The 27,043-nt window shown below is 39.6% G+C and overlaps 1 protein-coding gene and 1 long non-coding RNA gene across 4 annotated transcripts in view; one reads left to right on the top strand and one right to left on the bottom strand.

Moving 5' to 3' along the window:
- MCF2L2 (MCF.2 cell line derived transforming sequence-like 2) overlaps positions 1-27,043 on the top strand; it is a 238,246-nt gene that overhangs the window by 184,035 nt on the left and 27,168 nt on the right. For all 3 annotated transcript variants that reach the window (XM_025451559.1, XM_025451561.3, XM_025451556.3), the window contains 9 exons: positions 727-842; positions 2,220-2,289; positions 6,518-6,610; positions 7,302-7,394; positions 11,365-11,436; positions 13,776-13,901; positions 23,132-23,347; positions 24,273-24,365; positions 24,527-24,605. In XM_025451559.1, the coding sequence (XP_025307344.1) occupies positions 727-842; positions 2,220-2,289; positions 6,518-6,610; positions 7,302-7,394; positions 11,365-11,436; positions 13,776-13,901; positions 23,132-23,347; positions 24,273-24,365; positions 24,527-24,605 (958 nt within the window). The remainder of the gene's footprint in view (positions 1-726; positions 843-2,219; positions 2,290-6,517; positions 6,611-7,301; positions 7,395-11,364; positions 11,437-13,775; positions 13,902-23,131; positions 23,348-24,272; positions 24,366-24,526; positions 24,606-27,043) is intronic.
- Positions 23,481-27,043, bottom strand: part of LOC112662901 (uncharacterized) — a 28,830-nt gene continuing 25,267 nt past the window's right edge. The window contains exon 3 of the long non-coding RNA XR_003138938.3: positions 23,481-24,530. This is a non-coding gene — a long non-coding RNA (uncharacterized LOC112662901). The remainder of the gene's footprint in view (positions 24,531-27,043) is intronic.

Below are 27,043 nucleotides of genomic sequence, written 5' to 3'. Positions count from 1 at the left end.
GTTTTAAGTAGGTTGTTTTGCTTGAGAGTGAAAATATGAATTTTTCCTATTTTCTTAAGGAAATAATCCTGAGGAATAAATTATCTGTACAAAGTTATAATAGAATTGCTTATAATAAAATATCAGAAGAAAACAAAATCACCAATAAAAAGTGGATGTTAATAAAGTCTGATATTTATGCTGAATGAAATATTGCTCAACTGTTATAAGTTAATTATTTTGAATAATATGTAGCAACATTGAAAAATGCTTATAAGATTAAATTAAAAACAATATATGTAGAAATTTGCAAGCAGAGCCTAAAACGCATATAGAAAAACAGAATACAAATTATATATGTACCGTGATTAGAACCAAATAAAATAAACTTTTTAAAAATCATGAAGGAAATAAAATAAAACAATAGTAATTGCATGTGGTGGTAAAATGATGCATATGTTTTTTGCTTTCACACTTGACTGGTATAACATAAACATTTAAAAAATATATTTGTTCTTTCTATAAAATGCCATCTTACTATCGTTGCCATTTAAATTTAACCATCTTCTTCTGAAGATGGACACATGAAGGAAATAATATCAAAAGAAAGTGTTTGATGGAATGGCTTTCAGAAAATAAGTGTGCCATATTTCCCAATTATTAAAGTTTTGGTCCCTAGACTAGCAAATTCAGATCATCTCTTAAATGTTTCTATCTGTAAAACCTACCTTGTTTCCACCTCTGCAGGGATATATCACTCCAATGGATTTTATTTGGCTGAAGCATCTGATTCCAGACGTTCTTCAGAATAACAAGGAGTTTCTCTTTGGGAATATTAGAGAACTTTATGAATTTCACAACAGGTATATAAGAATTCAAATTATCAGGAAAAATGGAAAGTAAGAGAAAAAATGGAAATCAGACTGATGAGATTTGAAGATGAACATGTGTAGACTTTGCCAGGTTTAAGCAGGTAGTCCAGAGTCAGTAGGCTTGGTTGGGATGGGTTGGGATGAAGAGGGAAGAAGTGCCACAGATCTCAGAGGGAGAAGGAAAAAGGCATCAATGACACATACCAGGTATCGGGCATTAATGTTATGTTTTTTGCATGTTTTCCTTTGCTTATTTATCTATTCATGCATCTGCATTTATTGAGGACCTGTTCTGTGTCAGTCACTGTGTTCAACATTAGGAATAAAGATGACCAAGGCACATGTCAACATACCTACTGTCATAGAGTACTACTGGGAGCTAGGGTGTTGGAAAATGCTAACTGGTCCAACAAGTTGTCCTCTTAGCCCAGAGCTGCTTGGGTGTTGAGTTCTAGAGAATTAGAAGAGGAAGAGACTTTGAAGATCATCTTCCAAGCCTTTCATTTCACAAATGAAACTACAGCTCATTTCCTCTCTTTCCTCGGTATAATAACCCCAAATCATACATGTAACTGATGGAAAAGAAGAGACTGCTTGGTGAATTCACCCAGAGTTGTTTCCCAACCTCATCTCTTGTCCATTGGTCAGACACAAAACAGAAATGGAATACCATTTCTGCTACCTTCCCTGGAGAAGTCATTCAACCTCTTTATGCCTCAGGTTTCACATTTATGAAACCCTACCTTACCAGGTTTGGTAGATAATTAAATGAGATATTGTTTATGAAGTACTTATGCCTGGCTTACCTTAAGCTCTCAGTGCTATTAGCAGTAGAAGCAGCAACAGCAGTTCTTCTTCTCCTTCTCCTTCTCCTTCTCCTTCTTCTTCTTCTTCTAGATTTTATTTATTCGTGAGAGACACACACAGAGAGGCAGAGACATAGGCAGAAGGAGAAGCAGGCTCCATGCAGGAGCCCTATGCGGGACTTAATCCCAGGACCCCAGGATCACGACCTGAGCCAAAGGCAGATACTCAACCACTGAGCCACCCAGGCATCTCGCACCATATTCATGTGATTCTCATGCATTAGGGAGCCTTGGTGCATCTTGGCTGTCTCCAGCTAGTGCCTAGAATTATCAGGAGAGCTGTGGGTGGCTTTAAGGAATCCTAGTAATGTCACAGAATGTTTTTTTCTTCCAAATCAGTGTGTTAAAGATGAGTCAAGAGCAATAAAGCCTTGGAAAACAGCATTTTTCTGAACACGTCTTAATAACCTTATGTGATTTTTACTTTAAAAAACCCTCATGTGTCTTAACCTCATACATGAAAAAAAAAAATCAAAATGTTACTATACTTTTCCCTCCCTAGGACTTTTCTGAAAGAACTGGAAAAGTGCACTGAAAACCCCGAAATGCTGGCACGCTGCTTTCTCGAGAGAGTAAGTCTGTGCTTCCTGTAAGTCAAAATAGCCATGTGATTAAAGTTTAGCCCTTAATTTTCCTGTGTTGAGGGGCAAAGGCAAATGGGAACACCAATGGTCTGACAAGTTACACAAGCCTTTTGAATGCAAAGCAGGAGTCCTTTGCAGTATGTCACCCAGGGTGAGGTGAGTCCAGTTTAACTAGGCTCACATGACAGATGGGAGCAACTTCCAAGCTTGACCTCCCGCAAAGCCTGGTGACATGAAGGACTGCCCCTCCTCAAAACAGAGGATCCTCCTCTGAATGACTAAGCTCACTGTTTTTTTTTTTTTTTTTTTAACAAGAATCACACAGCAGGCTTAAATTCCTCACTAACACTCTCAAGAGCAGAAGTACTGATGGTAAATTAAAAGTCTTAGAAAATATATTTTCTTCTATTTTATTTTTTTACAGCACAGAGAATGGTTAGAATATGTTAAATCTATGGTCCTTTTTTTTTTTTTTTACTTTTCAGTTTGGAATTTATTTTCTATTTTTTTTTTCTAATCTTAATGAAAAAATAACTTTGGAGCATATTTCAAAGTTTATTTTTTTTATTTTAATTTTAGTCCAACTAACATATCGTGTATTATTAGTTTCAGAGGTACAGTTCAGTGTCTATGGTCCCACTTATGCTTAGCACCTAACAGGATTTCCTGCCGTACAGCACCGTATCTCTGACTTCCTCTTCCCCACTGCACAGACTTCTTCCTTCTTGCCCTCTCTGCATCCCTACTTTGGGCAGTGAATAAGCTATTTGGACCAGTGATGCCCCATCAAAGCTGGCACAGAGAAATGTATAACCTAGCACCACTCCCCACCACTTTCTTCCCTTGGGAGGACTATGCAGATGATCCTGGTGCCCTGGACTTTCTAAGTCTTTTGCATTTCCTCTCTCTTTCAACTAGACCTTCTTTTCCTTCTCTTCCTTTTCTTTTTGTAAGCCTGAGACAACAGGTCAACTCAAAAATTATAAAGAACTCAAATTTTGGCTGATAAGTCTAAGAGTGGTATGTGTAATAAACTGAGAGCAAGCAAACAAAAATCCCCAGGTTTTAAGGCTTTGGACATAATGGAGAAATAGAGCTTTTGACCCTCAGAGCTCTTGCCAGCTTAGAAGGTCCTTTCCATGGCCCTGTATGGGTTTTCCCTCAGCCTCATTGTAGGTTTTTTTTGTCAAGTGCCAAATTCAAGGTACACTACAAACTATGCTGTATCCAATCTGATTAATTTCCTTTTTGAATTACTTTGTAGTATTATTTGTGTTTTGTAGTGTTTTGTAATTTTGCATTCATCAAACCACTGATGTGAAATCTAGTTTCAGAGTTTAGAAATATTTTATAGTTGCTTACATCATCATTGCAAAGACTTATTTAAACTGTTGGATGAGGAAAGGACCAAATTCCTGTGGGGAGAAAAGGGACGTGGTTAAAAAAAAAAAAAAAATTGTCCCAAGTATAAGGTAATGGTTAGGAACGGCTGACAAAACATATTTTCCTAGAAGAATCTCTCACCTAAAGTGAGAGCTTTCTATAGTCCCCCATGTTGGGAGAAACCTGAGAAATCATTAATCCAGACCTGCCTATAAACTCTGCATATAATCCTGTATGATTTATGATGTTGGGGACATAGTACTAGTAATAAACTGGTCTCAATCATAAAGTTATTAGTCCAGGACAGATGTAGTAATTAAAAACCACGATTAGCTAATCTTTGAGGCTCCTTGAAGGAATTGGCTGCTGCTGTGTATTTGTTAGTCAGTGAGGTGGGCCCCTCACCGATTATTTATTACAACAGTTGACCTTTTCTCAATAATATTTGCAGAATTCCATTAATCATGAAAATGAGTTTTGAAATATTGCTCTGGTCAAATGTTTCAATCAGACTCTATAGTCTGCAGAATCCAGAAAAATTCTGCCCCAGAGACCAAGCTCTACCTAGAATAGTTTTGGTCAGTAGTCTGCCTTGAGTTCCATTGGCTCTGACATGTGACATGCACAATGGAAATAGCACTGGGGCGGGACTCAGGAAATGTAACTTCTTATCTAAGGTGAGCCACTTGCAATCTGCATAAACTCATGTTACGTCACTTAAACTCCTGGAGTCTAATTTCCTTCCTCCATACAATAGGCTTAATGATACCAATATGTAAAGACATTGTGGATATTTAATGAAATACTGTTTACAGAAGATTTCTACAAAATAAAAAGTGCTTTGTGAATAGCCACCATGTATTGGGTACTCCGTATGTATTGGGCATTTGTTGAGCAGTTTCTATACATCATCTCATTATACAGCGTCATAGTTGACTGCTGCTGTGAATCTACTTAATAGATAAGAAAACTGAAATATCGAGAGGTTAAGTCACTGAACTTGGGCCATATGGTTGGGAACTGACAAAGCCAAGAACTGAACCTGGACCATCCACCAACAGCCCACCATCCTAATGCATAAACGATCGTGTGTGAATATGAGTTTTTGGTAGCTTTTAAGCCTCCTAATTTATTCTATAAGTAGGTGAGGATAGTTGGGCACTTTCATATGCTGCTGGTTAGTGTATATTCCTTAAATTTCTTTAAGGAATTTTGGATTGAAAAGCAAATTTAGATCAACAGTCATGTTCTGGTGCTTGAAGGCCTATGGTATTCTGCATTGTTCGAAGCACAAGTATAGTATCAAGGGGTAAGGATTTCAGGAGCACACATTTCAGCTCAGCATCCACCGAGAGAACCAGGTGCCTCTGATGCTGGAAAAGTTTGGGGAAAGGTGGCTGACTGTCCAGGATGTTTCGCTTGGTGGGAATCTGGAGCTCCAAAGTCTCCTCTAGCTTTTAAGAATCTTCTGGTGGTTAGTGTTAAAAGCAATGAAACCTTGAATTCTTTTAGGAGCTAAAGGCCAATGTTTTTGTGCTCTGACAGACCCAGTGTGGGTGAGATGCCTTAATCAATTTGTAGTATTTTATAAGCCTGGCCTTTGGTATGGCAAGAGTGTTCCCCATGTGTAAGCTACTCTATTGTGGAAGATGTTGAATTTCACAAATGTACAGTGCCTGACACATCAAAGGCACACAATAGATAGTTCTTGAATGAATAAATAATGAACATATCGTTAAGCTCTGAGTTACTATTCTAGTTCCTTAACCTGTCTGAACAACATTTCTCAAGGGTCATCTCCCTTCCTAAACATGTGTGCATGCACACACACATGTAGAAATAGAAAGCATTCACTACAGCAGTGTTTTTAGAAGTAGAATAGACATAGTTGAAGCTGTGGGGAAAACAATAACCTATGTCTGCATGAAGGACATCAAGAGTTGGCCTGAGAAAAATAGGGACCCAGAAATCTACAAGGATGCAGCCGCGTGGGCTTCTCCACCAGAGTACCACAGGTTCTGTGGCAAGCATAGCTTCTGTGGTCCAGGTGCTAGTGATTGAGTGGATGAAGCTGGCAAGTTGACTCCATAGGCCTGGGGTAACCGTTCTGGGGTATTGGTGAGTATGTGCCTACCTCCCATGGTCTTTGATGCAATGGGAAAGAGGTCACAGAGCACTTGGAATCCCTCTTGAGATCTCCAGCTCTGAGATAGTCGTATAATTTTTCTGTCTTGGCATCTGGTGCTGTAGGTCAAAGGTGATGTCTGAGGCAGAGCCTGCTGCTTTGGGAGTTGCCCAAAGAACTTAGGGCTGTGTTGTTTTGTTCAAGCTGCCACATTTTCTTTTTGGGGTATTTCCATCTTTTGGTTGTCTCTTGGGTTTTTTTTCCCCCTAGGGTTGGCATCATGATGATCAAAATAGGAAGATAGGGAGAGAGAAAGGAGGGCCCATCAGCCACCAGCACCTTTTCTGTCAGTTTTACCTCTCACTGCAGAGCTATTCTGGGGAGACAGTGATGCCCTGGATAAAGAGCAGAGGATGAAGGAGGAAGATTAAAACTCACTCCTGTTGATGACTTTACTGATTTACCAGAATCCTGTGGTTGTTCCCACAACACTCTGTTCAAATCTGTGTTTAGTACTTATGGTTGTGTAGAACTTCCTGTTCACCTTCCCATCACACAGTCACTCCAACATAAGGTTATCATGCATCCCCAGTTCCTCACACTGTGAAAATACTCAGGTTTGTTGAATATTTGAATGAATAAATGATGTCATCCTGTCCACTTACTGAAAAATGCTACCTGATTAATTCCAATTCTTCTCTCACTCAGAAAGAAGATCTTCAAATATATTTTAAATACCATAAGAATCTGCCCCGAGCTAGAGCAATCTGGCAAGAATGTCAAGACTGCACCTTCTTTGGGGTAACGTTGAGATCACAAAGTCTTCCACAAATTGTTTTCCCTGGACAATGCTTATGTGTGCCAAGTCTTTAAAGAAACCAGCAGTATGAATGAGGCAGGGGAATTTGGCATTTGAATTTATGGCAATTTTTATGAATTAAAAGTCTCTCCTATTTTGAAATTACATGTTGGAGGTTTTGAGGTGGCCCTGGGTCTCTATGGGACAGGCCTGTGAGAAGCAGCTGTAGCTGAGTGAGCAAATCAGAGTCCTTGTCTAGGATGGGGATTTTAAAAGAATTAAGTCCAAAAGTCCACAAACTGGGGCTCCTTGGAAAGACATTAGTAAGTCATCATGTAACTTCTAGACTCAAAGTGACCTGAACAGACACCCCCCTCTCCCCAAAGACAGGCTGCCTCTTTTTCAGGATCTGAAGTGGACTTGCTTTCTAAACGAAATAAACGGTCCTACTTCCCTAGTTGCATATAGAATTACTAGCCAAGCCATCCTCTTTCCCCTTTGTCTCATTTTACACACTGTTCCTGAGGCACGCAACAATTTGGTAACATTACCAGGTTGGTCAACACAGCTGTACCTCTTTTCCATAAAGAACCTGTTTCATTTCTTGTATTCAAATGCTGCCACTTTGTTCTCTCTCTGTGTGTGTGTGTGTTGTTTGTTTTATTTTACATTGTTTCTGTTTGGCTTTTAAAGGTTTGCCAGCGCCAACTGGATCACAATCTCCCTCTTTTTAAGTATCTCAGAGGACCAAGCCAGAGACTTATAAAATATCAGATGCTGCTGAAGGTAAAGTCAATGAGACAGAGCTTTCCTGTGCATGTGCTATGGGAGGCTCCTGTCCTCAGACATACAGAGTTGTGACTTTGTCTTCCAAAGGGAAGATATGTCTATACTTCAGGCTTCTTCTGTCCTCCAAATCTAAAGCACCAGATCTCAAGGAGGAGAAGGATCAAAGAGTTGAAAGGGACCTGGGAGCCTGGCTAGTCCAACATGCAGCTCAAGGCATGATTTCTAAGGAGGCTGGTTTGGGGCGGGAGAGTCCTTGGGAGCAAAGGGAGAAAGAGGAATGGCACCACACTGCCGACAGCTGAGAGGGTGGGGAGGCAGCCAGAGCCTCTACTCTCATATAAAGTATCTACAGATAAAATACCATCGGCTCCATTTTACAGATGAGACAAGGAGCTTCAGAAAAGAGGTGTTATTTTCCCCAAAGTCACAGTTTTCAGTGCATTAAAGTAATGGAAGGGAGAAGGCAAAACTGGTCTTTTCTCCTCTTGCAGTATCTACCTCCACCCCCAGATTAGGTATCTTTCTCAGGAGCAACATAAGGGAATGAATTTTGCTCTGCTGAACCCATAGGTGGTTCTTTGTCTGACAACAGCACCCCTGCAGGAGAGCGCTCTCAGACACCCCAAACAGGGGAGAAGGCTGTCAGCCTCCGCACATGTGAGCTGAGGGAAAGCTTTGGACCACGTCTCCAAGTTGTGTTTTAAATCAACCTTTATAAGCAGCTCTTGCCCAGTGGCTACTATCTCTTAAACACACATACACACAAGCACCTGCTGTGTACTAAGTACCTTCCCACATGTATTTCTTACTTAATCTCCATAATCAGATGAGTCAGAAAGGTTTTGGAGTATGAAAAAGCTGAGGCTGGGAGGGGTTAAGCTCATTGCCTAACATTCTTCCCTCAGAAAAAGTTGCCCCTTTCAGCTTTGCCTCAGCTAGACCGGCCCTGCCATCACCAGGTGTGCCATTCCTGGACCATTTAGGCCTTGGTTTTCTCATGTGTGAGATGGGGTTACTAGAACCTCCTCCAAAGGATTGCTGTAAGGAGCAAGTGAGTAATGCACCTGGAGATGTCGCTCAGTGCGGACCCCCAGGAAGCCTCCTGGAATGCACAGCCACTGTTTTACACACAGAGATGCCACACCAGTGTGGGAATGGGGATGACGCTCATGGCTTCCCTCCATGAGAGGCATCTGAAAGTGCATTTCCATATAGCAGTCACGTTCACGTAGAGCCTCACACTCCTCTGACCGTCCCATCCTCACTGTCATCTGAGCTTTATGAGTCCTATCATAGAGCTGGGGAAAGAACGGGAGGACTGGGAGTCTTCACCTCCTTGGTCTGAGTACACCGGGTACCGAAGTGCCCAAGTTTTCCCACAGGAGCTGTGCTGACACAGAGCAAAGGTCTGTACCATACATGGAGGGCTACAGGGTGAGGTAAATAGAAACCTGGGCTGAGGAGTTAGACGTCCTGGGTCCTGGGCGTGGATCTGGCCCTGACACTTCCAGAATGCAAATTACTTCACCTCTCTCTGGCTCAAGTTCCTCGACTGTAAAATGAAAGTAGTACTAGTACTTTCCTGGTGTGCTCTTCGGAAGCATAGACAAGGTAATGATACATGTTAAAAGTAATTAGAGAATTTTGTTAGTTTCATTTCACAGAGGAAAGAAGAGATGGAATCACTATAAAATATTCCTTGGGGGTCCTTGTGAAACCATGGGAGGCTACTCAAGGCAAACCAGTTTTTCCCATAGCTAAGCTTGCTGTGTGCTGGAAAAACAAGTTCAAACCACTGGCACGCCTGTGAAGAAAGGAAGAACTTTGTAGTGTTCTCCACCCTGAGGGACAAAGCTCATTCTACAGTGCCTACTATCGGCTTCTTTGGGAGCATGGATGTCTGACTGCTGGCCTCATGGCTTAGAAAGGGTCGTGGAATCCTGGTGTGAGAAAGCTTTTTTCTGAGTACAAAAGAAAAGGGAAGAGAATGATAGAGTATACCATTAAAAACAGACACATGAAAAATCGGGTAAAATATAGTATTAGCAAAATATGGGACAGATGGCCAGGGTGCTAACTTATGAGTTCATAGAAGTTAATAATTTAAAAAAACAAAACCCCAAAAGAAATGATACTTATGAAATGCTTAATATTTTTCCTGAGATATTATGAAAATTATCAGTTGTGACAGGTTTTTGAGTACATAAAGTACATAATGTCTAATGAGTTATAGCAAGCTGATGAAACAATATATTATTTATTAGCATACATTAGAAATAGGTACATTTAGGGACAATAGGAATTCACTTTTATTAAGGTCATGATTTATGTCAAAGAGGCTAAGTGATGTATGGAAACTACCAAACTTACTTATTCTTTTTAAAAGATTTTATTTATTTATTTGAGAGAGAGAGAGCACAGCAGAGGGAGCAGCAAAGGGAGAGGGAGAAGCAGACTCCCCGTTGAGCAGGGAGCCCAACACAGGGCTCCATCCCAGGACCTGGGATCATGATCTGAGCCAAAGGCAGAGGCTTAATCAACTGAGCCACCCAGGTGCCCTGAAACTATGAAATTTAATGTAGAGGATTTTTCTTATCTGGATTTTAAGATATGATTTGGAAAATGATGCATTATTCGTTTATAATAAATTTTGCTTATTGTAAGAAGAATGTTCTAAAATAGGTAGTTATGCTGATTTCTGTGTAATGCAACTCATGTCATAGGAGTGATTCATTTGTCTTCTTTTAAAAAAATTAAATAGACTACTAGAAAAAAGACTTAATAGGGAGAGGTTGGTAAAAGGTTTGTAAGATGAAAAAAGTGTGAGGATCTGATGTAAAACATGGTGATTGTTGGTAACAGTCTATTGTATAATTGAAGTTTACTAAGAATAGGACTTAAATGTTCTTGCCAAATACATAAATAAATAAATATGTGAGGTAATGATGTGTTAATTAGATAGAAGAAATCCTTTTACGATATATACATATATCAAGTCATCACCATATACACTTTAAATACCTAGCAATTTTATATGCCAATTATACCTGAAAGCTGAAGTAAAAAAGAAAACAATAAAAAAAAAGAACACAGGACATAGGCAGTTTACAAAAGAATAAATGCTAATAGCAAACATTTTTTTTGAAAGTTCTACCTTAGCAGTTATTTGAGAAATTCAAATTAAAACAACAATGAGGAGGCAGGATTTCTCTTTTGGTTGAATTGGCAAAACTTTTTGATTAAATTTAATACTCCATGTAGGGTGGGGGCTGGTGAATCAAGCTTTTATATATGACTGGTAGGAACTGGTTCTTCTATAAAGAATTTGGAAGTATACAACAGAATTTTAACATTGGGGCACCTGGGTGGCTCAGTTGGTTAAATGTCCAACTTGATTTCGGCTCAGGTCATGATCTCAGGGTTGTGAGACTGAGCCCTACATTAGGCTCCATTCTCAGCACAGAGTCTGCTTGTCCCTCTCCCTCTGCTCCTCACCCCTCCCCCCAAATATAAATTAAATCTTAAAAAAAAAAAAAAAGAACTTTTAACATTGACAATTTCACTTCTAGGAATTTATCCTTAGGAAAAATGCACAAAGATTATTATTATTATTATTATAGGAAAAAATTATTGAACCTAAATGTTTAACAGTAGGGGGGATTAATGAATTATGATTAATCTACAGGATGCAACACAGCTACAATTTAAAAACATGTTTTAAAACATAGTGTCATGGAAAAATGTTCATGATATGTCATTGAGTGAGAAAAAACCAGGCTACCAAACACCGTGTCCAATATGATTCTGTTTGTGGAAAGAACTCTATGCCATTCTTTCCCACTTACTTGTGATGGGCAAACTTGCGTCCATCCTCTGCTAATTTAATTTTGGCTGGAGATTGTTTGCACAGTAGGTTTAGTTGTCAGTCTACTTTTTGATTTCCAATAAGGCTTTTGGGTTAATGCAGGGTCTGCTGGATTTTGAGTCTCCTGAGGATTTGGGAATAGACACAGGTGACCAGGAAGGAAGCTTGGCTAAGGTACTGTATATTAAATATTGTTTTATATAACTAACTGTTAATGGTGTTTGTCTATGGGTGGGAGAATTTATGGCAGTTTTGTTTTTCTTGTTTATGATCTTTATTGTTTAAGTTTTCTAAAATAGTATGTATCCTATAAATCATGATCACAGAAAAAACAAAAAAATTAAAGGCAATTTCAAGGTGAGGTTTCATAACAGGATAAACAGTAATATATTTTCTTTCCTCCACATAAAAATGTTTTAACAGGAATACAAAATTAAGTGAATGTGTAAAATGCATACATTAAAGACTGGCACTGAATATAATAACATTTCTGCTGTGGTTTTCCTGTGTGGTAGGATTATGAATGATTTATATTTACTTCATTGTACTTCTTAGTATATCTAATTTGCATGCATTATGCTTTTTTCCCCTCCAAGTGTGTTTGTGGGTGTGAATTCTAAGATAGCCACGGTTCCCTCGGAAGAAATGGTGGCCACACCATATCGGGAAGAAATCTGTGACTTAGCAGTGGTTTTTTTTTTTAACTTTTCTATAGAATATTCTGGTTTTAACAAGGAAAACATGAGGCGCGGTCATTTGTATGCCTTCTCTACTCAGTATATATGCTAGGGACTCTTTGAAATAAAGAGAAGCTCAAGACACAGGTAATAATTTTATAGCCTGGAGCAAGGGGAGCTAGACTGAGTTAGTTTAATAATGTTTGTAAAGATGATTCTTAGCCCTACATTACACAATGTAAAAGTAACTACCTGCTATGTTTGTGGCAGGAGAGTTAGTGGGAAGGAGAGGAAATAGCAGATGAGTCTCTAAAAGGAAGTTGAGTTTTAAGTGTTGGGTAAAGAGGAAGACCCCTGATATAAGAATGTAATCCTTTACTGATGATGTTACAAAAAAACTCAGGTGAGAACCTGTTGTCCTTCCCCAGCACCTGGAGCATATTTATGTGAGTGAGAAGGTAAGAATCCATGGCAGATTGTTCAGTGGAGGCAGCATTCTCTGCCCCATTCATTGTCCCTGTCCCTCATATCTCTAATCCAAAGAAGCTAATCCTCTATGTTTAGGTGGAGATTAGGAGAATACACAAACCTTCGCTTACATCTCACTGTAGGGGACAGAAAGAGTTGGGGCCATACTGGGGAGAGGGGGCAGTAAAGAGCTGTGTGTTCTTTGTTGGAGAAATTGATGTCTTAGAAAAAAAGAGGAAGAAACCAAAATTTTTTTGTTAGTGTTTACCAGATAACCATGTAGGTAGCAGGGCAATAAAATACTGAAACTGTAAGCAAAAGACTTTCACACTGAAACAATCATCCTTGTTATGTCCTAAATGTCTCATTAGTAATAACTGGAACATTGGTCTCTTGAATTAGCAGTTACAGCGTTTGCAGTCAATGCTGAGTCTTCCTTATCTCTTATCTCTTTGATGTCTTTAATGGTGATAGAATGTGAGAAAGACTGGGGAAGGAGAAGAAAGTGGAAGGGCAGAGCCAGGGTGGGGTAAGAGAGCAGGAACTCAATGTGGCAAATGCAACAATTATGGCATTTACACATAAATCATTAATAGACCTCCACATGGCAGCTCATTTTCTGCCTCTATAGGAATTTACAAATATCCTCCTCTGGGATGGTTTTAAGTATAATTTTCCCCTAGAAATAGGATTTTCACATTAAATACAGGAATATGATACTCAGATCCTGCCTTTTGGTAGGCCCCTGGGGTAGGGATGTAAAAAGGGAGAGCAGCCTATTTAAAGGGTCTGGGTTTTTCATGCTTTATTTTATTTTTATTTATTTATTTATTTTATTGGAGTTCAATTTGCCAACATATAGCATAACACCCAGTGCTCATCCCATCAAGTGCCCCCCTCAGTGCCCGTCACTCAGTGCCCCCCTCAGTGCCCAGTCACCCCCACCTCTCCCTTTCCACCGCCCTTTATTCGTTTCCCAGAGTTGGGAGTCTCTCATGTTCTGTCTCCCTCTCTGATATTTCCCACTCATTTTCTCTCCTTTCCCCTTTATTCCCTTTTTCATGCTTTAAAGAAGGGCGCATGTTTCTTATGTAGCAGGAATATAACGTCCATAATTTTATGAACTTCATTTGTCATTAGTGCAATGTATAGAAGGTGTGGTAGATGATTTTGCCTGGGTGCATATCATATATGTAAACCAGGATATATTAAGCCACCACTCTTTGGGAACAGGGGAAGAGATCCATGTATTTACCTTTTTGGTCTCTGTACTGTCTGGATCCATGGCTCCTTATCTCTCCTGTTACCTTCGTTCACTCGGTAGATGGTTTACCTTTTGATTTCCAACAAGGCATTTGGTTTCCACAGAATGGGCCAAAGAGAACCAAGGATTCAGCTTTCTCAGCCGAACTACAACAGGCTTTGGCCATGATGGAAGATTTGATCAAGTCCTGTGAATTGGCCGTGGACCTGGCAGCTGTCACTGGATGTCCGGTATGGGCTGTAGCAAGTGTTGGAACATTTCAGCAAAAGGCAGGCACAATATTACAAAGATAGGAGTTGCTGTGGCAAAGTTAGAGAGGTGACCCATGGTGAAAGAATTTTACTCCGAGGAAAGTAACTCAAATTGTTCATCAAATCTGTGCTGTGGGAATCCAGGCAGCCTCTCAGCATTTTCAGGGATCTTGGGTTGGATTCCTTGGGATCCTCAATGTTGAGACTGACCCACACTCTAGAATAAGCAAGAACTCTGAGGACAGAACATAGATGGGCAGGGGAAGGTGTTGAAGGAGTTACTTATTCTCTGACCCATGGCACTATTGAAAGATTAAAAGATTTTTCCTTCTTGACTCATATATATGTGTCGATCTCTTCTGAGATCTCTGATGTAAGAGATTTCAGAAGAGGACCGACATGCATATATTGTACATTCCTTAAGCCAAATGGTTGAAGAAAAATTCCAAAAGAGGTGGTGCTGGGGAGTTGAGCCCTCTCCACTGGGACATTAGGGTAAACCCTGAGTGGGTCAGTCCCGGGAATTCCAGGCAGGCCATCCTCTGTAACTGTATGAGCTCCTTGGGACTGGGACATCATTAATATCAGCTGGTTTTCACTGTGAGGTTCTCTAGGTCTTGACTCAGGTGAGTTAATTTTCCATCATTGTCATAACAAATTACCACAACCTTCATGGCTTGGAGCAGCGCAAATGTATTATAGTTCCACAGGCCGGAAGTACAACACAGTCTCTCTAGGGTAAAATCAGGGTGTCTGCTTCCTTCTGGGAAGCTCTAGGAGAGAATCTATTTCCTTGCCTTGTCCAGCTTGCCAGGGTGACACACATTTCCTGGCTCATGGTTTCTCCTTCCATTGTCAAAGTTCTTGACTCACATCACTCTGACCTTCTCTTCTGCTTCTCTCCCACTTCTGAAGACTCTAGGATTATCTTGAACCCCCCCATTAATCCACGGTATCTCCCTATCTCGAAGTCAGCTGATGAAAAACCCTAATTCCATCTGCAACCTTAATTCCCATTTGTCATGTAACCTGACCTATTCTTGGATTCCAGGGATTAGGATGTGGATCTCTTTGGAAGACTACTCTCTCCTACCACACAGGGATGAAGCATTTTGAAAATTACATTTCAGAGAGACACTTTTTGTTTTCTCTTTTTCCTTTTCATTTTTACCTGGTTCTCACATACTGTTCATTGAGGTTTGGGCAAAAGACCTTTCTTTTCTTTCCTGGTCATAAGTCAAACCATGCAAATTAATTAGGGGCAAAAAAACCCACGGTCTTTTTATTTCCCTCCCTCCTGATATTTTGCTGGCCAGCATCTCAGAAGCAGCCCCACTGGGCCACAATGATCCCGGCAATGTTGCTGTTACTGTCCCCTGGGACTCAAGAGTAGTCTCTGCTTACTACTTTTGCATGATTCAGGAGGGTATTCATGAACCACAGGTATGTGTAGGAGGGGATCATTTTCTTGGTAATAATTTTTTCCTTCTTCATTTAAGGAAACTCAAGAGAGCCATTTATTTAATCATTTTGAGACATCTTTCTGTTCTTTTTATTTCTGAACACGCATCAGCTCCCCCTATTAGATATCCATTTCCTGGAGTCAAATGAATGTCCTGGAAACCATACACAGGGCAGGAAACTCCCAGTTATTATTCTGAGTGTAAGTAACAGAGGAGGAGGAAGTTATGAGAAAATAATTAGTAAAATGTGAGTAAATAGCAGTGTACTCTAATTTCATTCCAAGGCAGCTTGCATGCAAATAAGATGAACCAGCCTATGGAATTGTAGAGATTTTTTTTTACATAAAATGCAAAGAATCGCACCTTTGGCATAAATTCTATTGTTGTTTTGTTCACTAAGATTTTAACTTGCTTTACATCTAGTACATTAGCTACTTTACCCAGTTTTGTATAATCCTATAGAATATGGAAGAGCAGGCACTGAAATTTTTACTTTCTGATTCAGGAAAATATCCATGGAAAGAAGAGTTAACTCACCCACTATCACATTGTGCATCAGCTTGGACTACTTCTTGGACCTCTTTATTCCCTATCCAGAGTGCCATTCATTCTCTTGTTGTATGCTTCATCTGATTTTGTTGAAAGTCTACTAAACAGCTCAGTTACTCTTAACTCACATCAAATGTTTCTAAGATACTTTGATTCAGCTTTGTAGAACCTTATTATAGGGTGCTGAAAATCACATGCTGAGTGTGTGGATGAACCCAGAACTTAACCCTTTAATTTCTCTACTTGACATCCAGTATTGACCTGGTTTGGAAAGACATTACTTGAATGGGTAAATGCATAATTAAAACAACTAAAAAAAATTCCCTTCTGATATTTACATTTTATTCCTTTTTGTACAGTTAGTTCTTGATTTAATTTAATCACAGAAACTAAATTTTTTTTTGTTTTAAGAAAGTTTGTTTTGGGGACACCTGGGTGGCTTAGTGGTTAAGTGCCCGCCTTTGGCCCAGGGCATGATCCTGGAGTCTGGGGATCGAGTCCCACGTCAGGCTCCCTGCATGGAGCCTGCTTCTTCCTCTTCTTATGTCTCTGCTTCTCTTCTCTTTGTGTCTCTCATGAATAAGTAAATAAAATCTTAAAAAGAAAGAAAGAGGGATCCCTGGGTGGCGCAGCGGTTTAGCGCCTGCCTTTGGCCCGGGGCGTGATCCTGGAGACCCAGGATCGAATCCCACATCGGGCTCCCGGTGCATGGAGCCTGCTTCTCCCTCTGCCTATGTCTCTGCCTCTCTCTCTCTGTGTGACTATCATAAATAAAAATTTAAAAAAAAAAAGAAAGAAAGTTTGTTTTGTGGAATGCTGAGATGTTATTTACTTCCCTCCATCTGGAAAAAAAAAAATCTTCTCTATTCAATCTAACACCTAAAATAGATATATGTGTAGAGTCCTTTAAAATCCTGACTTATCAGGAACAAGTTCCAAAGTTGAATAGTAAATGTTGAATGAAACATTTTTATTTTCTGGAACAAATTTAGGTCATTCAATAAAGGAACTATTTTTGTTGCAAGTTTTGTGGACTAAGGCCAGGTATTTTATTTCTGATTCAGTCTCTAATTCCCTGAGCAGAAATGTTGGCTGCAAAGATAAGACCGAGTAAATTATCTGAACAACCCAGTGTTATAGCCTTATGCATCTTCGCACACTTAAGACACCTATGTCAAAGGGAGGCTGTAAGGAGCAAATGAGAACTAAATCATAATAAAAACCGCTACCACCATGGTGACACCTGGCAGATGCTAAATAAAGGGCCCTAAGGCTGGCTTATTTGGATAATTGACTAGACCGGAAAGAAAGGAACCCCTTTGCTTCTGATGATTGTATTAAGGGGCTTTTCTGTCCTACAGCTTCTGTTGTTTTGTTTCTGGGCTAGCTTTGTACTGATTCATTTATCCAGATGTTTCCTGTATTTTTGTGCAAGAAGTATATATCTCTGTCACATTGTTGTCACTGCCAGGAATGAAAACCTGGGCACTCACAAGTGGTCTCTTTCTGGAGGCCAACTTCATCAGACATTCTCTAAGCCAGATTCTTCATTCGAAATGCTTACATCAGAGCTCTTAACTACAAAATTCCACATGCGAAAATTGGTAACTTTTGCCATCGTTTCCCATATGGAGGAAGCCATCTGACTTTTTGCTTGCTTGTTGGGGGGTAGCCAACACCAAACGGTGTTGTATCTGTGAGTTTATATCTACTAGATTCAACACACACAAGTGATGGCCACCACTAGTGGGAAAACTGATTGCAGATATATTCATTTCCTAGAGCTGCCATAACAAAGCTCCACAGTTCTGGAGATGAGAAGTCTAAAATCTAAGTGTTATCAGGCTTTTACTCCCTCTGAAGCTAGGAAAGAACCATTCGTTGCTTCTCTGCTGACTTCTAGTTGTTGCCAACAATGCTTAGCGTTTCTTGGCTTATAGCTACATGACTCCAATTTCTGTCTGTCTTCATGACTGTCTTCTCTATGTGTGGGTCTTTGTCTCTGTTTTCTCTTCTCACAAGGACACCATTCATTGGATAAGGGTCCTACCCTAATGAAGTAGGACTTCATTTTAGCTAATTACATCTGCAAAGACCTTATTTCCAAATAAAATCACATTCTGAGGTCCCAGGTGGACACGAGTTATTTGGGAGACACTATTCAACCTAGTATTGGAGCATTTCTGAATTAGTTTCCTCACGGTGTTGAACATGTCACCTCATGTCCCCTCAGGCACTCATGCTAATAAATGAATAAATATTACATGTCTAGGGGACATATATCTACAAGAGCTGTGCATGTGGTCCCTGGCCTTGGGACCAACTACAGTCTTATTGGGAAGAGAGGATACATATGGTTGAAAAGATAGCCAACGGTCATCTTTGGTCTTGTTCAGAAGATCTCCTCTTACCCTTTCCCTTGGGAAGTAGGGTGCTTCCATGTAAGCATGCATCCTGGCTGATGGTAATATGCATGCACCTGCCCTTCATCAGCACCACATGGGGTACCTCAGCCACTGCAGAATTGGCCTTGAGCATTGAGATGTCCAATCTCATAAGTGTGGTCCTCAGAAAATATATGTAACTACTTGGATGACATGCAACCCTTCTGTTTCAGCTGGACTCAAAAACCCAGCAATTCCCTCCGGTGACCTTCAGTGATGATGGGCTTACTGGAATAGGTGACCACAGAGCCTTGGGAAGAGCGAGTACAATGACAGAGCCAGGCACACGGAGGTGGGAATGGGACACTTCCGGGACCCGTAGCAATTCTGAGGCCTTGGCTTGGGAGAGAGTGGAGGTTCTTACCTGTGTGCTCTGCCTATTTGTGCCAGGTACATCCACACACCAGCTGTCTTCCCCTTTTACCACAGTAGGTGGACATGCTCACCACCGTGAGGAAACTAATTCAGAGATGCTCCAATACTAGGTTGAATAGTGTCTCCCAAAAAACTTGTGTCCACCTGGGACCTCAGAATGTGATTTTATTTGGAAATAAGGTCTTTGCAGATGTAATTAGCTAAAATGAAGTCCACAGTAGGTGGTAAAAGGTGATCCATATTCCCCTTTTACCTCCTTCAGTGTCTTTTCCTCTTCCTCAGTTTCTGGTGACTCACTTTCTTTATTGCTCTGCTATCTTATTGTTTAATCTACCTCCAGCCTTCTTATAAAACATTTCACAGTCACAACTCCTGCTGCTTATTGTCTTAGTTCAAACAGGGATCAGATTGGCCTCTGTGGTCAGGGGTTGACCCCTTGCTGGATTCATATTCATTGGTCATTTACCTACTGGGGTGCAAAGAGCTATGGCTGCTAGAGGGATGAGGAGGAGAGAGCAGAGGTGATAAAGGCAATATCATTGCCTAAGGTTGTCTCTTCAGCAGGGCTATAGACAGGGCAGTTTCCTCTGCAGCCCATGGCCTTGGCAGATACCTTAACTAACTTCACCCAGGCCTCCACAGGTCATTAGAGAGTGCACACTGGGGCTTGTTCCCCACTCCCCCATCATTCTGGCTTTATTTCTTTATATTTATGCTTTTTATTTTATTTATTTTTTTACTTTTAGACAACTCTTATTAATAAAACTTAATGTGATGCCTTTATTTTATGTCTCCACTAATTTTATTTAATTTAATATATATATAATATATCCCCTATTTTTAAAATTTAAACTCAATTAATTAACATATAGTGTATTATCAGTTTCAAAGGTAGAGTTCAGTGATTCATCAGTCTTATATAATACCCAGTGCTCATTATATCATGTGCCCTTCTTAATGTCAATCACCCACTTACCCCATCCCCCATCCCCTCCCCTCCCGCAACCCTGGGTTTGTTTCCTATGATTAAGTCTCTTATGATTTGTCTCTCTCTGATTTTATCAGGTTTTATTTTTCCCTCCCTTCCCCTATGATCCTCTGTTTTGTTTCTTAAGTTACACATACGAGTGAGATCATATGATAATTGTCTTTCTCTGGTTGACTTATTTCACTTAGCATAATAATACCCTCTAGTTCCATCTACATCATTGCAAATGGCAAGATTTCATTTTTTGATGGCTGAGTAGTAGTCCATTATATACATATACCACATCTTTATCCATTCATCTGTTGATCGGACATCTGAGCTCTTTCCATAGTTTGGCTATTGTGCCATTACTGCTATAAACCCTGGGGTGCAGGGGCCCCTTTGGGTCACTACATTTGTATCTTTGGGGTAAATACCTGATAGTGCAATTGCTGGATTGTAAAGCAGCTCTATTTTCAACTTTTTGAGGAACCCCCATACCGTTTTCCAGAGTGACTGCACCAGCTTGCATTCTCACCAACAGTGTAAGAGGGTTCCCTTTTCTCTGCATCCTTGCCAACATTTGTCATTTCCTGGCTTGTTAATTTTAGCCATTCTGACTGGTGTGAGGTGGCATCTCATTGTGGTTTTGTTTTTCCCTGATGCTGAGTGATGTTGTGCATTTTTTCATGTGTCTGTTGGCCATTCGTATGTCTTCTTCAGAGAAATATCTGTCTTCTACCCATTTCTTAATTGGATTTATATTCTTTGGGTATTAAGTTAATAAGTTCTTTATAGATTTTGGGTACTAGCCCTTTATCTGACATTTGCAAGTATCTCCTCCCATTCTGTCAGTTGTCTTTTAAATTTGTCAACTGTTTCCTTTGCTGTATAAAAGGTTTTTATCTTGATGAACGCAATAGTTCATTTTTGCCTTTGTTGATGTGTCTAGTAAGAAGTTGCTGTGGCCAGGGTCACAAAGGTTGCTGTATATTCTTCTCTAGGCTTTTGATGGATTCCTATCTCACATTTAGGTCTTTCATCCATTTTGAGTCTATTTTTTTGTGTACAATGTGAGGAAATGACCCATTTTCATTCTACATGTGGCTGTCCAATTTTCCCAACACCATTTGTTGAAGAGACTGTCTTTTTTCTATTGGATATTCTTTCCTGATTTGTCAACGATTAGTTGACCATAGAGTTGAGAGTCCATTTCTGGGTTCTCTATTCTGGCTTCTTTTAGAATTACTTTTAACAGCTGTGCTTTGAAGTGGTGCCTCCATATTTACCAAATGTGTTGTCAGAAACAGCTTTACCTAAAATCCATTTGTCTATATCTATTCTGGGATATGGTTGAGGATGTGCTCAGTATTTGACTCAGTGACTCTTTATGAGAACCAGGACCCATGGGAGAAATTTCTCTCATATCTTATTAATAGGAATTGCTGTGCATTTCCTGAACAACTGGTTTGGGTATGTCTTCGGACATAATATATCATACAACTCACTGTGTTTCCCTCTGTACTGCCCACTAGAAGGTCATAACCTAATCTGCACCAGGTTTATATGGCTTTATTATATAGGTTTTATGTACAACCTCTTCATCTTATTTTTTAATCTTTTTTCTCCCTAGTACATTAGTTATTTTCTGTCTCCTTATAATGTATATATTTTTATAAGATAGGTCAAGTTTTTGAAATGAGGTAGAGCATAAGTACATTTTAGAATAGAAACTACACAGTTGGTTAAGCTCCAGACTCTTGGTTTCATCTTAGATTATGATCTCAGGGTCATGGGATCAAGCTCCATGTCAGGCTCCCTGCTCAGAGCAGAGTCTGCTTGAGATTCTCTTTCCCTCTGCCCCTCCCACTCATGCTCCCTCTCTTTCTCTCTCTCAAATAAATAATATAAAATAAAATAACAGAAACTACTGATTATAATTCTTGTGGCAAATATTAAGCACCAACTCTTGCCAGTCACCCGGATGAAAACATATTTCCTGCATTATTTATGTCTATATAGTAAAAATAGAATGGGTTTAAAAGAGAATACAATCACTGAGGGCTGGAGTGGCTCCTGGAAGGATGTGGATAGAGTGAAAAACTTCTAAAGGGTCCTCATGAACCCACCACCCATCTGTTTTGGAGCATCGTCAAGCCGAGCCTGTGTAAGCAAAGCAGGAGTATTGTGCTTCTAGGAGAGCAGTCCTTATGGCTGGAGGCTCTTTGTTCCTCACTGAGAGTTTCATTCACCACAGTTTACATATGTCAGTTTTACAAAGCAAAAAAGAGAAAACACTGAAAATATGCCACAAGCACCACAGAAATGACTAGAGTTTATGCTCTTGAAGTTTTTATTTTAGAATTTCAGAAGTGCAGTAAGTTCTTTTTGAAACAATAGTCACAGCTTGTTCAACATGAACAATAAGCTATAAAAAGCCCAAATATAAATAGTGTATATATTTCTAGTATTAACTCAGAAATTGTAGCGATTTATCTCAGCTAGACATAACTCAGGGAAATTTCTCTGTCCTGGTCCTGTTCAAATAATTTTCTTCTTTTCGCGTTTTCATTCAGGGAAATAAATTCTTGATTATCTGCTTCAAGTCATCTAATTTTTTTAAAATGCCAGGTAAAATACAATGTTATTAGCTCATCTCACTCTACTACCCTTTGAAGAAGGCGCAGAGAAGGCAAGGTCACTCATGTGGACTGTAAACAGTTACATATGAGAAAGATGAGCTTGCTGGTGGAGGAATAGGCATCGTAAATGTGCCCTGAAGCCAAATAGACTTTCTAAAAGTTTGTCATTTGGGATTATCTTTGCCCTGTCTACCTACTCTGAAAAATGCGAACTTGAATGTCATTATTATTTGCATTACAGTGTTATGAAAATTATGCTATATTAAGCTTTTTTCTTTCAGAACAAATCTCATGTTCTCAGGTTCTCATACCTGAGGCAGATGTTATGGATTATTATGGAATAGGTCCATAATGTAACAAAAATTTTGTCTCCCCTGAACATACTTAAATGTTAATTTCTTGCCCTTTTAAGTAGACATCACATATCAAAAATGAAGAAGAGGAAATAGAATCCTGCTAGCTAAAATTAATTATAAAGACAAAAATATCAGAGTACCAGTATCTTTAGTTTAAGTTTTTCTAACATGCTTTATGTTTATTACCTTGCACAGCTGTACTATTGACCTACATAACCAAATGGTGCCATGCTCAGTGAAGCTCACAGAACTCTAGTTTTGATTTAGAGACAGATGAGCCTAACTGGCACTTTTAAAATCATCAACTTCAAATAAGCATACTTTGTAATTTGAAAACAGACCCTTAAGAGTTCTTTCCCTGTCAAGTAATTTAACAGCTTCTTTTTATGTATGTCTGTCTATCTTCCCCAAAGGATGATATCAGGAAACTGGGAAAGCTACTGAAGCATGGCTCTTTCAACGTGTGGACAATTCACAAGGATCGTTATAAAATGAAGGATTTTATTCGATTTAAGCCCAGACAGAGGCAAATCTATCTATTTGAAAGGGGAATTGTATTCTGTAAGATACGAATGGAGCCCAGTGACCAGGGCCTATCTCCTCATTACAGCTTTAAGAAATCTATGAAGGTAAAGGGGTCCTATTGCATTTGGGAATCAGCATGTCCCTATGGAGATAAATACCATTATTCTTATTTTGCAGATAAGAAAACTGAAGTCTAGAGAAGCAAGATTAACTTGCCAAATGCCACACAACAGAGCTAGACTGCATGCCCAGGCCTTTCTAACTGCAAAGTCAGGGCGTGAATAGACAGGGTTAGGGCTGGCATAGAGGTGCCTTTGTGCCAGGTAGAGAAAAGGGACCATATGGCAGCCTGTCCTGACAAAGTAATTAGGAAAGCACCCTACAGGCAGAGAGAAGGGTGAAAGATTTGGTGGTTAGAGCATGGACTGGATTTCATCTCCTACTTGTCCTTCTCAACCACACATCTTTGCATACGAGCATTGGTAAAGACTTCAGAGGTCTTGGACCCCACGTCCACACCAAGCATCATCTCTAGCCTGTGTAGGAAATATTTCATAGCTGGAGATGAGACCACCTGCCCACCACACACACACACCACACATGTGCATACGCACACACACATACACATTTGTGCCCTTGTGATTTAAGTTGTTAATTAATCGTGGTAGCTTTTGTTATTTATGTTTCTTAATGTAGACACTCATTCGATGACTATTATGTACAGATTTGTGAAATACTTAGGTGTTAAAGGAGGAATGATCTCCTTGCTTAAAGGTTGAGGTCTCCAGCCCTACATATGGAAAGATGCAGTCTGTGTTGTCCCCTGAAACAGAGAAGACAGATGATACTATGCGACATTGTGTTTGTGCTTTATGCTCCTTGGGGCCATTAACAGAGGACAACAAAACACATGGAAGGGCAATGGAAGAAGAGAGCTATTGAGGGTAGAAAGAACCAGAGTGGCCGAAAGGGAGAATTTTAAAATCAGAAAATGAGAGCACAGCAATTTTTCTTCTTTCTTTACAATAGTTGATGACACTTTCAATTCGCCAGCTTGGAAGGGGGAGCAACCGGAAGTTTGAACTTGCCAACCGGAATGGACTCGAGAAATACATCCTGCAGGTAAAGCTTGTGTCTTCCTCTTAGGTGCCCCTTACTCTTTCCTGTGTTCTCGGCAAGTGTTTTCTATCTCACCATTCTAAAGGTCACCCAGACAATAAAAACCCTAATTAATGCTCCAGATGATCTGATATTCAGAGTATCTTCTTATCTGCAATTTTCAGGCAGCTTCGAAAGAAATCAGAGATTGTTGGTTTTCAGAAATAAGTAAATTACTGATGGAACAACAAAACAATATTAAAGGTAAGGTTATCCTGCTAACTTTAGTCTGGAGAGTTATACTGATTACAAATTTGTGGTAGCTATGCACATTGGGGATATTGCTAAAGGAAATGGTTTGCCAGGAAAATAACTGTGGGACACCTTTTCATGGTACCTGGAAGCACCTGTGTTTGCTTTCATTGTGTGTGTTGGTGGGGGGATGGTTGTGGTTGTATGTGGATGTGTCCTTTTCAACTGTGTTCCTCTCACATATCTGCTTGCCAAGATCAACTCTCTCAATCCCAAAGCCCAAAGCCACCTGAGATCATGTTAATGGGAGTTTAAAATCCAGTACTACTGGGATCCCTGGGTGGCGCAGCGGTTTGGCGCCTGCCTATGGCCCAGGGCGCGATCCTGGAGACCCGGGATCGAATCCCACGTCGGGCTCCCGGTGCATGGAGCCTGCTTTTCCCTCTGCCTGTGTCTCTGCCTCTCTCTCTCTCTCTGTGACTATCATAAATAAATAAAAATTTAAAAAAATTAAAAAAAAAAAAATAAAATCCAGTACTACTTTCAGAAGCTGTGCTGCTTTTTTTTAAAAGCTGAGATATAATTAACATACCATAAAACACGATCTCTTAAAATGTACAATTCTATGGGTGTGAGTCTATTCACAAGGTTGTGAAACCATCACCAGAACATTTTCATCACCTTCCCCAACAAAAAGACACTGTACCCCTTAGCGATCATTCCCCATTTTCCTCCCCCTCCCCTCTGCCCCTGAAAACCACTAATAGACTTTCTATCTGTATTCTGGACATTTTACATAATGGAATCATATACAATATGGCACTTTCTGTCCAGTTTCTTTCACGCAGCATCATTTTTTCAGTGTTCATCCATGTTGTGGCAGGATGATCTCAGGACTCCATTCCTTTCCATGGTTGAAACATAGTGCATTGTATGGACATAACGTATTTGTTTATCCATTCATAAGTTGATGGGTATTTGGGTGGTTTCCATTATTTGGATATTGTGAATAATGCTATGGGAACTTGTGTACAAGTTTTTGTGTGAACCTCTGAAAAAATATGTATATAAATAATTGCTGAGCCATATGGTAAACCTCTGTTAATTTTCTGAGGAACTTCCAAATTGTTTTCTAAAGTACTAGCACCATTTCTTGTTTGTGCTAGCAGTGTATAAGGGTTCCTCTTCTCCCCTCCCTCACAAACACTTGGGATTGTCTATTATTATTTTTTTTAGTGTTATTGTTACTATCCCATTAGGTATGAAATGGTGGCTCATTATAGTTTTGATTTGCATTTCCCTAATGCAAGTGATATTGAGCATCTTTTCACATGCTTATTGGCCATTTGTATATTCCCTTTGAAGAGATGTCTATACAACTCCTTTGCCCATTTTAAATTATCTGTCTTTTTATGGTTGTTGTGAAAATTACTTATGTATTCTGGGTACTAGATGCTTATCAAATATGTGACTTACAAATACTTTTTTTCCCATTCTGTGGGCTATCTTTTCATTTTCATTTTCTTGATGATATCTTTTGAAGCACAGAAGTTTTCAATTTTGATGAAGTCTAATTTTTCTATTTTTTCTTTGGTTGCTTGTGTTTTGGTGTCATATCTAAGAAACCATTGCCTAATCCAAGATGTATACCTGTGCTGTCTTCTAAAAATTTAGCTTTAACTCCTTGATACACTTTGAGTTAATTTTTGTACATGGTGTGAATTAGGAGTCTAAGTTTATTTTTCCACATGTGTATATATATGCTGCTGTTCCCAAACCATTTGTTAAAAAGACTATTCTCCACTGAATGGTCTTGGCACTTGTTACCGACTCAAGTGCCATCACAATGTTTGTGTTCCCCCAAAATTCATATGTCAGAACTTAACCCAATGGTAATACCCAATGATATTAGGAAGTGAAGACTTTGGGAGGTATTTAGGAGTAGATGAGGTTATAAGAGTTGAGCCATCATGAATAGGATTAATGCCCTTATAAGTGCTATGAGAGAACTTGCTTCCTCTGTCTACTCTCTGCTATGAGAGGATATAATGAGAAGTCATCAATCTGCAACCCAGAAGAAGATCCTCACCAGAATTCAACCATGCTTGCACTGTGATCTCAGACTTCCAAGCCTCCAGAACTGTGAGAAATGAATTTCTGTTGTTTATAAGCTGCCCAGTCTATGGTACTTTGTTATAGCAGCTCAAAATAAGACAGCACCCTGGTTGAAAATCAATTAACCATAGATACAGAATTCTTGGTTGACAGTTTTTTTAAGCATTTAGAATATGTCATATTAGGTACTATTTTGTGGCTTTCATAGTTTATGGTAAGAAATCAACTATTAATCTTACTGAAAATGTCTTGGAGCACCTGGGTAGCTCAATCTAGTGTCTGACTCTTAATTTCAGCTCAGGTTGTGATCTCAGGAGCATGAGATCAATCCCTGC

This window comes from Canis lupus, chromosome 34 (assembly GCF_003254725.2).
Source record: "Canis lupus dingo isolate Sandy chromosome 34, ASM325472v2, whole genome shotgun sequence".
Lineage (NCBI taxonomy): Eukaryota > Metazoa > Chordata > Mammalia > Carnivora > Canidae > Canis > Canis lupus.
This window is presented reverse-complemented; position numbering and strand designations above follow the sequence as displayed.